The following is a 16,561-nucleotide window of genomic DNA, read 5'->3' on the forward strand; positions in this document are numbered from 1 at the left end:
AGATTTAGTTCAAATACTCGGGGGACTTAAATGTAATTATGTGATCAAGGAATGGGCAAATATGTACTAAGTGAGGAGTCCTTATTCTATAAAAGGACCCCTCACCCTCACAAGTAGGGGAGGTCAATTCCTAGGCCATCAGAGACTCTCTCCCTCAGAGGCTCTGAATCTCTCTCCCTCACTTCTCAGATAAATACATAATCAGTGTGGATGTAGCCCAAACTTGGGGTGAACCACGATACATCTTGTATTATTTACATTACATGCAGATTCACGGTCGGATTTACGTTGTTCCAAGACCTCCGGTTTTGTGCATCAACACGATCGTTATTTGAAGAAATGACCTAATCGAAACCAATGATTTTTGGCACGAATTATAATTGATAACTCAGTATGATAAATCTGAAGTCTTATGTTTCTCCAATTAAATTATCAAAATATAATTTTTTTTATTAACTTAGAACTTTGAATAGTTTTATTTATTAAATAATTTCTTGAAACAAAAGTTTTATTTACTAAAATACTAGTAAAATAAGGGAGTTACTATTAAACTAATCAAAAGTAAATTTGACTCCTAACCACAAAGACTTCAAGTTCAGTCAACACATAACACTTTGATTGAAAAGGTATTTATTATGTCAAATATGACAGTAACATCCTCATCTAAAATTTAACATCTGCTTTAGAGATGCACTGAACATTTTGATTAAAACTTTCAATTAAAATAGATAAATTCAGTTGTTTATAGTGACTATTTTGGAAAAGGAACCTGAAAAGTTTGTAATTTTTCTTCAACAATTTGTGGCTGTTAAATAGTTTGGAAAAATAGACTGGTTACAAAAATAATGTGAACTCCTCGGAACAAAATTTGGGGAAGAATGCATTGGTAAGCAAACCGAGGGGCGATTGGTTTTAAATGTCAACAGCAGTCAATGTAATGGCTTTTGCCATGCACACGCGGCACACATGCAAACCAAAACATCCTCCCCCTCTAATTTATACGCCTTTTTTTTTTCTCATCATCCTATTTATATAGTTAGATAAATTTGAATTTCAAGATTCGTGTACTGAATAAGCACAAATTTTAAAATTCAAATTTATTTAACGATGATTAATAGAAGAATAAGCATACACCATATTAAATAATGGTGAGTAAAAATGCAATTTTTTTTCCCTCTCTTTTTCCCCTTTTGCTTTTTTGTTGTTGCTTCAATTAATTTGTCTCCTCTTTAATTTTGTGCTACGCTTAGTGGTGCACCAATTAATGTGGGGACCTAGGGGGCCGAGCCCATGGCCCAAACAGAGGGCCCATTTTCACAGCCTATCTCATTTGGCCCACCTACTTAATAGGCCCACATGGGAAAACAATAAAGATTCCAGATGTATATGTCAGTTGGAGGTAATTTGGTAGGGACTGTCCATATTACCATGCATTAAATAACGCAATTTCACAAACAGGTAAATCTTCATTTTTCAATAAATAAATGTTTCAACTCTCAATCTCATCAACCAATAACAAAACTCTGCTGATCTCACTGTGGCGATAAACGCGTTTCATGTAAATCTTTCTTCAATATGCTAAAACAAGAAACAAGAATTAAATCACAGAACCTTTACACCAAGAGCTGCACTCTACAATGCGTAGTACAAGAATCACGGTTCAACCCCGAAAGAATCAGAATACATGATTAAGTTTAATCCGCCACGTTAATTACTTTACCAATCACTCGTGATCAAATGCTCAAGTGTTCTTCCCTTGGCAGGCTCTGAACGGTACCCGACCATCTCCCCGGCGAGTGATCACTGCTGTTGGAAGACACGTGACCCTCCGCCCTAGCATCCCTTATCATCCTTAGAACATCTCTCATCGCTGGTCGGTTCTCCGGTGAAAGCGCAACACAAGCCATTGCTATGTTAAGAAGTGCCTGCAGCTTCTCCTCTGATGCGTCGTTCCCCGAGGCAGGGTCATCCCCTGACTCTATCTCTTCTTCGCGCACTGAGCGGACCCATCTAGGGATGTCCGAACCATGTTCCTGAACAAGGTCTTGGAAGGGAGTCTTTCCGGTTAGGAGCTCCAGGAGGAGGACGCCAAAGCTGTACACATCGGCTGGTTGGGTGGACGGTCTTCTGATGTCGCGGCATTCTGGTGCTCTATAAAAGAGAGTGGTTGCGCTAGGTTCTTCGAGTGAATTCGGATCTCGGAATAACGTGAGACCATAATCCGTCAAGCAGGATTCAAAATCGGAACCTAACAAGACGTTTGAGGATTTCAAGTTTCCATGAGTTAAGCCGGGGTTCTGGTGGATATAAACAACACCACTCGCCAAGTCCTCAGCTATTTTAAGACATGACGTCCAGTGAAGCGGCTTCCCGCCTCCTGAAGTTCTTGAACCTGTAAAACAGTTGGAGTATTTCACCACTACAACTAGTCTAAAGAAACATTCAAGAAAACTTGTTGAACAAGCGACAAAAACCAACTAAAAGCCAAGTATATAATGAAATGAACTAGATTAGCGAAGGTACAATGCACACAGTTACGTGACGACGTGACGAGAGAGATAGACAGAAAGCGATATATCTCCAGCTACACGGTTGAATCTCTCCAAATAATATGATCAAATGTGCAACGTGCAGACACGATAACCAGAGTTTTTGAGCCAGTGAGACGTCACTAACATGCTGAGGTCACTCATACTCAAAATTGAAAGGTTGATTAGCAGGCCATCTCCTTTCCAAAGATTGAAATTTATTATTGTATAATTGAGTTCAATTATTAATTACCCTCTGAAATCTTGTCTTTATTTACCTAAATCTCTTGGAGAATGGTGAACTGTGCAGAAAGACTGACAATGACTCATGCCCCACTAAATCAACATTTTTTTCTTCAGAATATTGGCCTCATGAAAAAGAGCTAAATTCAAACTTAAATGCAGGAAAGTAGTCGACGAGCAATAACATGCATTAAGAAAATATATATAGAGCTTACATGAAATTCAGTCATTGATGATCGCATAAAAAGGCGACCTCAAACCAACAAGGCTTTCTGCTTTGTAAGGGCTAAATGGAATGTATATCGTATCCAACCTTATTAGTTTACAAAGAAGTTTTTTTCACAACTCTTAAACCCATAATTTTTTTGTCACAAAAGAGTAATCTTTCTGTTAATCATTCAGTGATGATCACAGGAATGATGAAATCCTAGCTATGAGATCTAAGAGGACATTCCCAAATCAGGCTGTAGACTTGTGTGTGGGGTCCAACCCCAATTCAAGGAGTTGAATTTGTTTTAAAAACCCAGCCAGCCTCCTCACGTTTCATAGAAATGGAAAGGGATGAAATTTCCTCCATCAGAAAGAACACACAAGCACCAAATTTGTTAGGTTCATGAATACGTCATGTTTATAGGATGGCCAACATGGCTTCCAGCCCAGAAACCTGCATGGGGTGGACCCTACAGGCGCCTACAGATGCAGGTGACCCCACACCACTAATTCATCATGCTTTCACTGGATCAACATGGCAAATCCAACATGACCCACCGTTAAATCACTAATCAATGACCTCTAAAAATCATTAGTTAGAAAGTTTACATCACTAAATATGTCTAGTTAGAAAGCTTGTATGACAATGATAAAGATGCTTACGTAGGGTTTTCCGACTAGGGCAATTTTACATGGAATAAGTCTTATATTTTATGAAAAATGTTGTACAAATAAAGTGGTTAGACAACTCTAATTTTTCTTGTAATTTAGTCACACCCGACCCCACACGAAACACAAGCTACTTGGAAAATTTATGATGTTAACCAGAAGTTAATCTCAAACTTTGGTACGGAAAACTTTACAAGCTAATCACAACCATAGTGATTATTAAACGAAAAAAATAAATAAAAAAGCAGGTGAATAAGGGGAGTAGATGGGATGAGAGGACCGACAAGACATACCATGAATAAGTGAAAAGAGGCTGCCATTGGGGAAATAATCGTATACGAGCAGGCGTTCCTCCTTGGCCTGGAAGTAGGCCCTCAGTGGGACCAAGTGTGGGTGCCTCAGCTTCCCTAGCAAGTCCACGTGTCTCCTAAACTCGTCCATCCTCGGGTACCTCGAGTCCTTCAGCCGCTTCACCGTCACGATAAACCCGGACTCCATCACCGCCTTGTACGTACTTCCCATTGTGCCCCTCCCCAGCGTCTCCGCCGACGCCTTGAGCAAATCCTCCAGACGGTAACCCATCTGCTGATCCCCTGCTCCGCAGAACACCAAACTCCCCAACCCCTCACCTTCCCACGAAAACCCACCATTATTACCTCCCTTGCCACTGGGCCCCTCCCCTGATCCTCCTCTCTCTGTTGCCAGCTCAGCACCCCCAACAACCCCGCCTTTGCTCCTCCTCGCCTCCCCGCCACTGCCGCGACTCCTCCGGCACACCATCCACAGCAGAACCGAGCAGATTACGACCACCACGAACCCGCCCACGCTCCCTGCGATTATCTTAATCAGTTTCCCGCGCTTTGACTTTGACTTTGGACCCGGTTGACTGGTGGGACTGATCGACGGCGGAAACCCGATAATGCCCCCGCACGGTTTGTCAATTTGTTCCCCGCAGACATCGACGTTCCCCGAAAAAGACGACGCATTGAACAGAATCAGAGTTGGGGTCACCGGAATTTCTCCGGATAGCTGGTTATTCGACACGTTGAAGAACCGGAGGGAGGTCTGGTTGAGCGGTGGAATGGGACCGGTGAACCTGTTGTCCTGCAAGTACAGGACGTAGAGGCGGCGGAGCCTGAGCAGCGACATTGGGATTTCGCCGGAGATTTTGTTTCCAGCGAGGACGACGACTTTGAGGCGGTGGAGGTCAGAAATGGAAGAGGGGAAAACGCCGGAGAAGTTGTTGTCGTTTAGGAAGAGGGATTTGAGGTTGAGGAGGCCGGAGAGGTCGGGGATTTGGCCGGAGAGGGAGTTGCCTTTGAAGCTGAGGACTCGGAGCTGGTCGAGCCGGTTCAAGATCTTGTGATCCAGAACCCCCGTCAGGTTCGAATATTCCAGCACAAGCTTCGTGACTCTGCCTCTCAGGCAGTCCTTCACGCCTTCCCACTCGCACACATTGCTTCCCTGCCGCCATGGCAGCACGTTTTGAGGGTCGATTGTAGATTTCAGAGATAACAGAGTCTCCGCGTCTCCTGCTTCTGCCGAACCCAGAAAACCCCAGAACAGCAATGGCAGCAATAAGAAAAAGATTCGACCTTTTTGAGAAACCATTTTTAAAAATCTGCGGATTGGATCGATTTTTCAGACCGCCAACATCTCAAAAATGCAATCTTTGAACTTGGATTTTGCTGATTGAGAAAACCCAACTGGGAAATCAGAATCTGAAATGTGTGTATATATATGGAACCTCGAAAGCTAAAAGGTTTTGAACTTTTTTTGGTTCACTTTCCTTTCTCAGTCTCTGCCCAATCGCTGTCCATATCTTCAAGATCTAGCACCACCTCCCCAAATTTGAGTGAGCCATTTTTACTATGCATGCAGCGATAGCATTAGAAGCAGAAGCTTCGTTCTTTGACTCGATCGATCACTGTGCTGATGCTGCAACTGTACCATTGATTGATTCGACAGCTTGAAACAAAAAACAACGGCTTTTGCTTTTCTGCTTCTAAAAAAAAAGAACTTCTAATTTACTCTACTCCCAGCTGCGGAGGAGGGGAGCATTTAAGGTGCAAAAAGCCCATTGGCGAGCTCTATGTACTGAGCAATGGGGAGACACCAAAACAGTGGGGCTTGGCAACACGACATCGTTTCCCGGACATTTACTTGTAATTGTAATTTTATTACAGCGTAAGCTTCACGTGAAGGAAGCTCAGAACTCCGCTTCTCTCTATGATTTGTATATTCTTAATCTGCAGGCACTATTAAACCCAATAATTATAACTAAATAAATAATATTTTCTAAATTTATGTTTGTTTTTTACTTTCTCTTGGGCGGCTCAAAGGCTCAGACTTTTTTTACCGGAGAGTGGTGAAACCTCAAAAGGGAAGGGATCCAAAATTTACTCACCCCCGAGTTTTCGATTTCATCAATTTTCAACAGCTAGCTACCCTCTCTGAAATTAACAAGCGTCCGAAAAACTTAGATAAAAAAAAAAAAAAAAAAAAAAAGGAGTTTTAACGAAAAGTTTGCGCGATACTGTTCATATTAACAAAAAATCACATTTTAATACTAAAAAATCAATCATAATACTATTCATTTTACCCTTTATTTTGTCTTTATCGTTAAAACTCAAAATTTTCAAACCCTTTTTATTAGTTTTTCTAAACAAAAAAAGAATATTGAAGTTGTGAAAGGTTTGAGTGAGTCGAACCCAGATAAATGCTAAAACTTGAAAAGGAAAATTATACATAAAAAATCTGAAAAAAAAAAGAAAAATAATGAAAAATGTTTGAAAACTTTGAATTTTAACCATAAAGATAAAATAAATGGTAAAGTAAATAATACTAAGATTGACTTTTTAAAATAAAAATGTAATTTTTTATTAAAATAAACAATACTAAAAACGTTTCATTAAACTTCTCATAAAAAAAATGGCACATTAAATTAACGCTTGAAAACTTGATACTTGAAAAAGAAAACTCTTGAGAACGATATTTTAACTGGGCAAGTAGGTGAAATATTGAAACCTCGAGACATTCTTTTGTCGCCGATTAATCACATAGTAAGTATTAATGGGCGAATGATTTATTTTTTAAACGCCTAATAAGTATTTATTAAGCTAGGGATGCTATTAAAACTAGGTCTTAATTGCCTCCTCGTAGTCCATGCTAGGCCACAAGGGGTTGAACTTATTGGACTACCAGACACCTCACTCCATCATTGCGAACTTATCCATAAAAAGGGAAATTTTTCCTTGTAACCGAAACATAAAAGATACACTACGTGCTTTTATATGAGTAGTAAGAAATTGTATTTTTTAAATTATTAATTTTTTAACACACATATCTTACAATTTATATAGTAACACATGATGTACTATCTCGTGTTCCGACCACACTGAAAAATCTCTCCCATAAAAAAGCTTACAGGGTGTTTCAAAACAATAGATACATAAATTTTCCAAATGACTTTGATTATTTGTCTAATATGTCACGGTAACAGAGAGGTAAGTCTCTTTCCTCATTACTCGTGTACAATCATTGGTATATTACACGTGACAAAAAGCTGGAACAAGTAATTGAGCTCACGTTATATATCCGGCCCAACAAGAAATGAAGAGAGAGGGTTGAGCTGATCACGTTATTTCACCGCCACTTGGTATTCGGCTCCAACAACTCATGCCAACTGGCTTTGAATCGATCAATACGGTGGTTGACGGTGGTCGTGGCCTGACGACACACCCGCGTACGTTGCCGGAGATCTAGGAGGGCCCAGAAGATATCAAATCTCATGCACACAAGCAATCAGCAACTAGTATCTAGCTTTTATTTGGGACAATTATAATAATACATTGGTTTGAAAAGACTTATATAAACAAATGGTTAGAAAATCAAAATCAAAGTCATCAGGAGAAAGATTTATAAGAAACGAGCTCCCCATCATTGTGACGTCTTGATTCAATATCATGTGGCTGGCAGTGAATTCGTTTCAGATACGTCTCAGATACGTTGCTATTATAAGAAAAAAGATAAAACCTGAAATGGATTTTGAATGGATGCACATTGGGACCAAGTTACCAAACAAGCCTTTATATCCCCTTACTACGATGTTACAAACAAAATGCACATAACCATGCGTAAATATATGAAGAAAACTTCGCCATACAAAGAATTATGAAGACAGAAAGTTCTGCCTTGATGCCTTAAACCATGCGTGCCTGCAATTCCCATCTGTGTCATAACCCCATGAAACAGAATTTAGAGCAAGAGAGAAGAGAAACGGAAGCTCAAGCCGCCTGCAATTGGCGGCGCCGAGCTGCAGCTTTCTCAAGTGCCTTCAATCTATTAGCTTCCATTCGCGTTTTCTGTTCATCTGTCATCTGATTTTCACCGGATTCCCTAGCTTCATTATTTTGAACTTGATTGGTTATTTCTTTCTGGAAACTATCTGCTGCAGATATACTAGCACTAGCAGCAACCATCTCACCATGGAACGTCTCAGACGGTTCCTACAATTAGCAAAGCAAAGGACATCAAGCTCTACTAATTAACAAACGGAGCTTTAATCCGAACACCAAGAAAACTTCAAATAAACTAGATTGAACAAAATTGCACATACTTGGGTAGCTTTCTCATAGATTTCATGAAGCATCTCTTCCTGCATATCATCCACATCATGGTTCCCTGAAGACGAACCCCCCTGGTGATCACTTGGTCCCTCAGGGTTCAAAGTTTCTGCAGGAATATAACAAGATCAGAATTCAAAATGGAAACATAAAAGACGATGGTTTTTCCAAATCAACTATTTCAAATGCCACGATGAATAAGATTATATTGTCTTAACCTACATTTTATAGACACTTCAAGCACAAGCATGGTACAATGCGAAAAACCACAACAAATCATTCATCAGATGGGAATGTTGGAATGTTGTCAAAGATTGTCCCACAAACTTATGTCAACTGGTCCAGAAGTTGTCATGCACGGCATCCCTCTACACAGTTCGTCAGAAGCAGACCCGGCCGAATAGGAAGGCAACACATTTGAAGAGCAGGAAGGGACGCCTGAAGCAGTACCGGAGCCGACTCATTGGTCCCTAAGGCCTCAAGGTAAAAAGGTGGTAAAGAAAAAAGGAAGTTCTTCCAAGAATGACTATACAAAATATATGGACGAACTTGCTCGCCAAGGTGAACTGAGCATGCCACGGGAAGCAGCTAGAGATGAGGCAAAAGCTATGACTATACAAGCAATCTTAGTAGCTACTGAGAGACGTGATGCGGCTAATGAGAGACAAAGAGAAATACTTAATTGAGAATGGAGATGCTTAGAGAAGAAAGGAAGAACTCCCTACTTGATTATTAAAACTAAGTAACATAAAATCAATGCAAGTAGATTTCCACTTATCAATATTATTCTCACCCAGTAATCTCTGGTAGTCCGGTGCAGTGATGTTTCTCTCCTCAACATTGCACATATTCCACTCAGCAGCCAATCCTTTATCCTAACATCATATCCCTAATCGAGTTATAACCTAAACGTCTGAGGATCCCATTTTCAATCTTCTTACAGGTCTTCTGTTAATTACTTACAGTAATTGCAGCACTCAGTCCTTCCAATTAATACCAAACAACTCTGGCAATAGGCACTCAAGATATTGTACAAATGATAATATGCTAGCAACTCTAAAAATGTATCTCATCACATGATAAATTAGAACAATTATACAAAAATGACGGAGCATAATACCCTGTTGATCATTTGGAATGCCTTCCTCGACTGGTGGTTCGCGCAACTTTGTTGGGTCTCCTCCACTTGCAACTCTTTCTCTCAATTCCCTCAGCGTCATCTGCTCAAGAGTGCAGATTAAGAATTAAGCTTTGAGGGAGACTCCAAAGACATTCAAAATAAAAAAGTGAGATATCATCAGTACCTTTACTCGTCTGGTAGCGGCAACTTGTTCGACCTTATGAACAAACTGATCAAATGAGTAATACGGGAGCAAACGCGAATGCCATTGTGTGTACAACCCAATTAGATTTCCCAAATCTCTAACCTGCAAAAATCGCCCAAAGAAAAATGGCACTTTCACATTTTTCCTCAGTAGTATCACACTTTCGAGAAAATCGCTTCAAACCCAATAATTTAGAAAGGAACCGATACAGACTTTGTAAGGGAAGAAGTGCACCATAGAAATTTCACAATTAAGAATCAATTACAGCAACACGTCTGGATATCGGACCTATATGAATGTTCTTGCACAAAGGAAAAGAAACAAGAGCAGAAGTGAGATATCGGACCTCGTGTCCGCGGCCGCGGTACTTGAAGGCGCGAGGGAAGTGGCGGAGGACGTAGCCGAGGCCGTCATCTGAGAGAAGCAGCTCCGGAGTCAGCTTCGGCCGAGTCTTCGGAACCGACACCTTCTTAACCTTCCCACCGATCCCAGTACCAGCACCGCTTTTGAAAGGATATGAAGAGGAATTGGGATTGGTAGGATTAGGGTTAGGATTGGGATTGGGATTGGGATCGGCGTTAGAATTGGGGGTAGGGGCGGAGGAGGAGGGGCAGTCACGTGACCAGTGGCCTGGTCGGCCGCACTTGTAGCAGCCGGTTGCTGCTGGTGCCTTGTCCATTTTCTTCTTCGGATTTTGCTTTCTGAATCCGACGAGTGGATCGTGATCTTTTGGTATTTTATTTCATTTTCTGGATTTATTTTTTATTTTTAGATTTCTTGGCGGGAAGAATTGGAGGGAATTAAAAAAGGCCATTTAATATATTTTAAATGGGCTCTGACTGTGGAAGCTAAGGCCCAAAATTCCTAAGGGGTTATGTCACACATCTCAAATTACTTCTGTTATACTCTTTTAATGTTTTAATATTTTTTTTTATCAAGTGTTACTTCTCTTCTCCAATGCCATCAAACGACCCAAAACATCCTTGTAAAATGCAGGCCTGAAATTCGTCTCCAATCATTGAGTCACCATATCGTGGTTGTCGTGTGACATGTTTGAAGGCATTATTTCTTAATCATTCACCATTTGGCATTGCTAATTATATATAAAAAAAAAACTAGATTTTCATTGCATCCCAAAAAACTGAACTCATAACACAGGAAGAAATTTACAAGGGAAATCTCGTCACATACTTCAATTCCTTTCCCCCTCTCCTCCCTCTCTCTCTCTTTCAATTTCTTCACAACGAATTCAAATCAACATATCCTCTAATTCTTTTCTCAAAAATGAGGTATTATATACAATAATACTTCCCTTGCCAATGCAAGTATCTATATGTGCATGCGTCACCTGTGATAAGTTTCAGTTTTCAAACAACGGCACCTAACGGGTTTTCGAGGTTCAAGAGTTCATGGACCAATCGTAGTTCTGGTAAACGATACTTACATGCCCTCCGTCACCCAAAAGATGTGTCAAAAGACCGGCTCTGGTTGCATCCAAGTATATCAGGATCCACTTTAGAATTTCCTTTTCTTGTCCAAAGTCACCATTGAACCTGCACAAACGCGCGCGCACACACAATATTTGTTTCTCTTCAGCATTGTCTAACCATGACGGTTGCTTTTAGAACAGCTAATGAAGGTTTAATAGTGACTTAATCACTCACCATTTAATAATTTGGGTGAGGTGCACGGTCCTCTTCTCCAAGTTCACTTCCATTCCACCGCTCTTAAGGAACTCTCTAGCTGCAAATCTCAATTCAGCTTCAACTCCTTGGGGTGAGAAAAATCTTACCGTTGGGCTTGACCTTGTCCCGTTGCAGAGTCCAAAGTGAATTAATGGATTCACACTAGCACAGGCAAGCTGTATTATATTGGACGAAATGAAACTCAGTAATCTTTTCAGACAATGAGAAAGTTACTCAAACAAAATAACAAGTATGTATGACTAAAATGCAAGTGGAGGAAACTTTTATCCAGAACTGTTCTATCGTCCAATGATTAGGGAAGGGAGAAGGCAGAAGAATCAGAGATTAATAAAAATGTTCACCTCTGTACGCTTGTCTCCAGCTCCAAGGGGCTTGACCAAGGAATAAGGAGGTCTGCGGTTGTTTCTGAGGATCCCATTTTCGATGGCGCTGAGGGAATAAGGATGGCCTCCGACCAAATATTGGAAGTTGGAAAAGAAGGATCTCCTTTCGATTACTCCCTGTGGATGTCCTATCCTGATAACCGCATGGATGACCATGGCATTGTAGAGGTTCAAAAAAAAGGCTAGCCTCTCATCCTTTGAGAGTTCAAAAAGGTTTACTCGGTGTAGTTCTTGAACCAAATTTATGTACCTGCATTGAAGAGAAGAAGGGATTTACTTAAAACAAAGTTCCATAACTTGCAATGCAGATTAAGATCGGCATCAATGTATCACTAATTTGATACAATTTTCTGTAAAGTAAACTAGTAAATTGGTGAAATTGATGCCAATCAAAGTATTTCGTTCAAAGAGGAAGCCACTTCATCATATTTCAATTCTCAGGAATATGCAATGTAAAGCAAGAAACAGCAAGTTGGTGAAACTTTCGGCATATAAATGCTTATCTAATTGAGTGAAAGTGCTAACTGCAATGTTGACTGATCCTACCTTCTGAACTCCTCACTGTTGCTAATGCCGATGTAATCAAGATGGCGCCGGTCATCTGAGGCATAGGACTCGAGTATGGCAGACATGATCTTGGTGAGCCTTTGGCCAACTTTCGCTGCAGGCTTTGGTTCACAATCATTTATGGATCCCCGGAAATTAAAGCATTTGGGAATAAATGGTTCGTGCTCAAGGAAACGATAAAAATGGTTTCCATCCTCGAAATCATTTTCCCTACACAAACACAAAAGGGTTATCATGGATGGAAACTATGCCAGTTTCTTTAGTTTTCAGTTGGTTCGACAGGTATTTTCTTACCCAAAGACATGATGAATGAAGTGCTTCCTGGCAAGCTGCCTTCCAATCTCAACTGCCTGTGTATGTTGTTATATACAAATAATTAACATCCACACTCGACAGACAAACTTTTGTTTTGTTTTTTTAAAACATCTGTGTACTGCTCACGTGTAATCTAAAATTTGGACCGAAAGGGCTCTGGTTCATTAGTTAAATTTGACCAACCAAAATGCAAAATTAACAGAATTTCAACAAAATACGGTTAGAAAATGGGCCTAATTAATAATTATTATACGTCATAATTGAAACAAGAGTGTTGATAACTCGGCCCAATTCCTATCAATTTATGAAACAAGGTCGGCAGACGCAACGTTTGAAATTCCTCCATACCCAAAATGTGGAAAAGGGACTTGGGGGCCATGTCAAAAACGTTACGCGTTTACTCTTTTCATAAATCATGGCATGAGTTATGCATTCCCTGGGGGTGGGAAGGAGCCAAATATCTGACTGAAGTTTGTAATGCGTGATTTGACATCTAATGGGACCCCTTCAAAGTTCAAACATATCTTGATGGCTAAACCAGGTCCAACACAACCTTTCTTGTTTTCTAAGGAATCATTTCAAGGAGGACTTGTACGGGTCGTTACACATTACGTGCTAATAATACAAAAATGTGTATTGATTTTTCTTCATGTATTCTTGTATTATAAACGCATAATGCTATCGTAACTGTGTACCCTTATACAAGTAGCTCTCTAGCCGTTGGTTACAAAACCAGTCACACAAAAAGGCATATAGAACTTCATCAAAAACATGGTCCACCAGCACTCAACTACTTGTCCTTCCACAATTTATGACCTAATTTTCCACTACTATCTCACTCAAAAAAATTCTAAGCTACAACTGAAATTTATTCACATTAATATATTTTTTGTCACGTGAATTCGAAACACAAAAATTGCTCTTACATAGGTAAAATTGAATGCAAAGGAAAGAGCGTCAGAAAAATAAACTCAAAGAGAGTGGACCTAGTGAAAAGCTCCTTATAATAATGATATTGTGGATGCCATAATTGTCTTCAATGAATCTAACATGTGATGCAAGCTTTCATTCAAATTAGTCTAAAAATTACTAAATTCAATGATAAATGTAGCTACAAACTAAGCATTAAAATATACGAAGTAGGTTTGTATCGGTGACCCATATTATTCTTGTGCAAATAGAATAATAATTGGTTTTAAATTTAATTAATTAATGATTTTTATAGTAATTTTGTTTATTAAGTTTAATGTAATCATACTCCACCGCCATGGTCGTCATTATTAATGTTAGCTATGGTAGTGAGAAAGACGCCAAAGCAAAGTAGGAGAAGATCACAAAATTATTACTAATTAAACTATTACATTAATTAATGTGTTTATTTTTTATTAGCAACACATTGCAAAATTTAAAGATCTAAACTAAAAAATTCGAGATAATGTTAAGCAAATTAAATTTGTAAGCTAAATTTTGTAAATTAATGACATAAAAGTTGATAATTGAATTATTACTAAAATAATAATTAATGCTCTTATTTTTTATTGATGACATATCATTTAGAGTTTACAAATTTAATCTACTTATATTACTAAAAAATGTATCACTTAATACTATTATTTTATTAATATTTCGTACTTAACAACGCCAAAACCTCGCTTAATATCGGAACCAGATCCTCTCTTGAGCTTAAAAGGTTGAGCCTCCTAGCAAATCACATGGGCCGTTGAAATTTGATCAAACGACTGCAATTATTATAACTTTTAGACAGACCTCATGTTTGTACTCATTTGATCAAATTTCAACAGCCCATATAATTTGTTCAGAAGGCTCAGCCTCCCAAGTTCAGGAGGGGATCCGGTTCCCTTAAGGTATTGTTTGGTACGTGGGACGGGACAGAACGGAGTGGGACGAGACGTTCCGTCCCACATTTGGTGTGCCTAAAATGGGTGGAACGCGTTGTTCCATGGGATGAGTTTTGAGTGAATTTTCGTTCCGCCTCACCCCCTAGAACGACTCGTTCCACATTTGTGGACATTTGTGGAACACAAAATTATCACATCTCCGTCTCTTTCTTCTTCCTCCTTGTTTCCATCTGAGGGCATCTTTGCTCTCTCTCCGTTCCATCCCGTCTCGTCATGTCCCAACTCATTCCGTTCTATTCCGTCTCATCCCGTCCTGCATACCAAACGATACCTTTATACCTAGCGGTTACTCATATCTTATTAACGCTTAAGCCTCCTAAGCTCAGGGGATCCGGTTCCCTTAATACCTAACGGTTACTCATATCTTATTAGCGCGTAATCAATGAACTGCGGCTAAGTTAGCGGTTCGATCCGCAGCAGCCGAGCAACTAAATTTAAATGCTGCGCGGCACACTGTAACCAAATGATCCCGCGGAGTTTAATTCAAACAAGAGGACAAGAATCCGCGAGTCAAGCGGTTACGGTGGTCCGATGCACAGAGAATAACAGTAAAAAAAACAGGTGTGGAAATTTGGGAGGGGGGAAGAGGGGTCCGTACCTTTCGACGCCCACAGTCCAAGTGCTGAATGATGACCTCCACCATCTCGCTCCCGGCGAAGCAGTTCTTGACGATCTTCATCTTCATCAGACGGTCCTGAATCGGCAACTTCTGCCGCAACACCCTAATTATCCCGATCATCTGGTCCGTGCACTCCTCCTCATCCAAATCGTCGAATCCGTAAATCGGCGGCGCAGGCGCGTCGTCGGGACATTTCGAACTGAGCATCTCTTCCAACCGCTGGTCAAATCCGCCGCTGTTCCTCAGCGAGTTGAGCGCCACTAGTCCTCCGAACAGCTTCTCGTTGAAGAAAATCTGAGGTACAGACGAGCTACCCGTCCTCTCCACCAGCTCCTTCTGGCGATTGGGATACACGTCGATGTTGATCTCCACGAATTTCAGCCCCTTCTCTCTCAGAAACCTCCGCACCGCCGTGCAGTCCCTGCAATTCGACCGGGAGAAGAAGCAGATTCGACCTTTCAGCGCCTCTTGTCCCTGTGGCTGCTGGTAATCGTCAGACTCGCTCTTGAGCTTGATGGTCACTTTGAGGCCGGAGAGATTGAACTCCGTCACGTCTTTCGATTTAAGATATTCTTCTCCGTTGCTATTGAGGCGCTGGTCCTTCAGCGACGACAGCCGCCTCACGAACGCCGCCGAGAAATTGCTGCTTCGCTCCCGGATGAGCTTCCCGATCGCCGGCACGTCGACGCCGAATTTCTGGTTATTCGAAGGGTCGTCGTTTGGAGAATCCGGAGGCGATGAGTAAATCCCGGGCGGCGCCTCCGGCTTCGGGAGGTGCGCGTGAGGACGGAAGATCCCTTCCCCTGCTGTATCGGGCATCTCAACGGTTAATTGCACGTGCTCGGATTTTTCTGGAGAAACCGTTTGAAACTCGTCCGACTTTTCGGTTATCGAGGTGGGCGAAACGTCGTCGTCCCGTTCTTCCAGGTCACCATTTCCATTTGCATTTGGAATCTCAATTTCCGAAAAGTCATCTCCCTCTTCCTCCTCGTAATCTTTTTGCTTCGGTATACCGTTGGGGGCAGAATTTGAACGATTTATTATTTTCTCGGGCTTTCTGGGACTTTCCGGGAAAACCCCATTCGCCGGCACGCTGTTTAATTTTCCGGCGGCTTTACAAACTCTGACCTCAACGACATTGTTCCCGATTCCATCGGTGGAAAAATCCATTTATTTCCTTCTTCTCGAGGAAATGCAAGATTTTTCTGTTTTAGGAAAAGGAAAACTGGGAACCCTAAGACTAAGAGGAGGAGGGGAGAGAGAGAGAGACAGAAACGAGGAGGAGGGAGAAGGAGAGTGGACAAAAAGGGAAGCGAAGAAAGCAAAGGGAAAATGGGTTAGAGAGAGTTTTGTTTGTTGGAGAGGGAACGATGAATTCGGAGAGGTTTTATGGAGGAAATGGGCAGAGGTTTATGGAATCCCATTTATTTCATTTATTTATTTTCTAAATAC

The 16,561-nt window shown here is 40.8% G+C and overlaps 3 protein-coding genes and 1 long non-coding RNA gene across 4 annotated transcripts; all 4 read right to left on the minus strand.

Moving 5' to 3' along the window:
- Positions 1 to 1,446: 1,446 nt before the first annotated feature.
- LOC126597339 (inactive leucine-rich repeat receptor-like serine/threonine-protein kinase At1g60630) lies at positions 1,447 to 5,781 on the minus strand. Its single transcript, XM_050264121.1, has 2 exons — positions 3,944 to 5,781; positions 1,447 to 2,392 (listed from the first exon to the last, which is right to left on the minus strand). Exons 1-2 carry the CDS (start codon positions 5,259 to 5,261, stop codon positions 1,734 to 1,736), a joined length of 1,977 nt encoding a protein of 658 aa, XP_050120078.1. The 5' UTR covers positions 5,262 to 5,781; the 3' UTR covers positions 1,447 to 1,733.
- A 1,942-nt stretch (positions 5,782 to 7,723) lies between these two features.
- LOC126596658 (chromosome segregation in meiosis protein 3-like) lies at positions 7,724 to 10,557 on the minus strand. The gene is made up of 5 exons (XM_050263321.1): positions 9,947 to 10,557; positions 9,580 to 9,702; positions 9,396 to 9,495; positions 8,269 to 8,384; positions 7,724 to 8,158 (listed from the first exon to the last, which is right to left on the minus strand). The coding sequence occupies exons 1-5, from the start codon at positions 10,277 to 10,279 to the stop codon at positions 7,937 to 7,939; spliced, it is 894 nt and encodes a 297-aa protein (XP_050119278.1). The 5' UTR covers positions 10,280 to 10,557; the 3' UTR covers positions 7,724 to 7,936.
- Positions 10,558 to 10,697: 140 nt separating this feature from the next.
- Positions 10,698 to 16,523, minus strand: LOC126596657 (uncharacterized). The gene is made up of 6 exons (XM_050263320.1): positions 15,089 to 16,523; positions 12,551 to 12,606; positions 12,236 to 12,466; positions 11,648 to 11,939; positions 11,265 to 11,461; positions 10,698 to 11,153 (listed from the first exon to the last, which is right to left on the minus strand). The coding sequence occupies exons 1-6, from the start codon at positions 16,277 to 16,279 to the stop codon at positions 11,000 to 11,002; spliced, it is 2,121 nt and encodes a 706-aa protein (XP_050119277.1). The 5' UTR covers positions 16,280 to 16,523; the 3' UTR covers positions 10,698 to 10,999.
- On the minus strand, positions 13,212 to 15,082 carry LOC126596659 (uncharacterized). The gene is made up of 2 exons (XR_007614013.1): positions 14,838 to 15,082; positions 13,212 to 14,769 (listed from the first exon to the last, which is right to left on the minus strand). It is a non-coding gene; the product is annotated as an uncharacterized LOC126596659 (long non-coding RNA).
- Positions 16,524 to 16,561: the final 38 nt, after the last annotated feature.

The sequence above is a fragment of the Malus sylvestris genome, chromosome 13 (genome assembly GCF_916048215.2).
Source record: "Malus sylvestris chromosome 13, drMalSylv7.2, whole genome shotgun sequence".
Taxonomy (NCBI): Eukaryota; Viridiplantae; Streptophyta; class Magnoliopsida; order Rosales; family Rosaceae; genus Malus; species Malus sylvestris.

Bases quoted from the DNA above. Each gene is read 5' to 3' on its own strand.
- LOC126596657 (XM_050263320.1), bottom strand. From the start codon at position 16,279: ATGGATTTTTCCACCGATGGAATCGGGAACAATGTCGTTGAGGTCAGA. The intron at 12,607-15,088 runs GTACGGACCCCT...CAACATACACAG, and splicing joins TGGACTGTGGGCGTCGAAAG to GCAGTTGAGATTGGAAGGCA. The intron at 11,462-11,647 runs GTGAACATTTTT...AATATAATACAG, and splicing joins CTGGAGACAAGCGTACAGAG to CTTGCCTGTGCTAGTGTGAA.
- LOC126596658 (XM_050263321.1), bottom strand. From the start codon at position 10,279: ATGGACAAGGCACCAGCAGCAACCGGCTGCTACAAGTGCGGCCGACCA. The intron at 9,703-9,946 runs GTCCGATATCTC...CGATTTTTGCAG, and splicing joins ACCGCGGCCGCGGACACGAG to GTTAGAGATTTGGGAAATCT. The intron at 9,496-9,579 runs GTACTGATGATA...ACTCTTGAGCAG, and splicing joins CCGCTACCAGACGAGTAAAG to ATGACGCTGAGGGAATTGAG.
- LOC126597339 (XM_050264121.1), bottom strand. From the start codon at position 5,261: ATGGTTTCTCAAAAAGGTCGAATCTTTTTCTTATTGCTGCCATTGCTG. The intron at 2,393-3,943 runs GTATGTCTTGTC...ACTGTTTTACAG, and splicing joins CCTCTTTTCACTTATTCATG to GTTCAAGAACTTCAGGAGGC.